Source organism: Nestor notabilis, unplaced genomic scaffold (assembly GCF_000696875.1).
Source record: "Nestor notabilis isolate BGI_N333 unplaced genomic scaffold, ASM69687v1 scaffold16797, whole genome shotgun sequence".
Lineage (NCBI taxonomy): Eukaryota > Metazoa > Chordata > Aves > Psittaciformes > Psittacidae > Nestor > Nestor notabilis.
The window spans coordinates 1,851-2,137 of NW_009936207.1; the positions used below are offsets into that span (position 1 = coordinate 1,851).

General features: G+C 65.2%; 1 protein-coding gene across 1 annotated transcript in view; it reads right to left on the reverse strand.

Moving 5' to 3' along the window:
- LOC104408578 overlaps positions 1-257 on the reverse strand; it is a gene marked incomplete at its 5' end in the record, with an annotated part of 1,060 nt that extends 803 nt beyond the window's left edge. Inside the window, 2 exons of the mRNA XM_010018228.1 lie at positions 14-30; positions 104-257. Of these exons, the coding sequence (XP_010016530.1) occupies positions 14-30; positions 104-257 (171 nt within the window). The remainder of the gene's footprint in view (positions 1-13; positions 31-103) is intronic.
- Between the last annotated feature and the right edge of the window lie 30 nt (positions 258-287).

The following is a 287-nucleotide window of genomic DNA, read 5'->3' on the forward strand; positions in this document are numbered from 1 at the left end:
AGCAGCAGCCAGCAGGAGTGGTGGTGCTGCCTGGCAAGGGCAAAACCGGGGTCACCCCCCCATTTGTCACCCCCGTTGTCACCTCCTTTTCCACCCCTACTACCTGTTGAGGCTGCAGAGGATGGAGGAGAGCCCAGCCACCAGGTTGGCCACCGAGAGCCCGTTGGCGGCGTTCCTCCGGATGAATTCCAGTGCCTGGCTCCGGCCCTGGCCCTTCCGCTCGCTCAGGAACAACTTCTTGGTGGACTGGAAAACACCTGCGAGGCCCCGAGGCGGCGGGGCAGGCC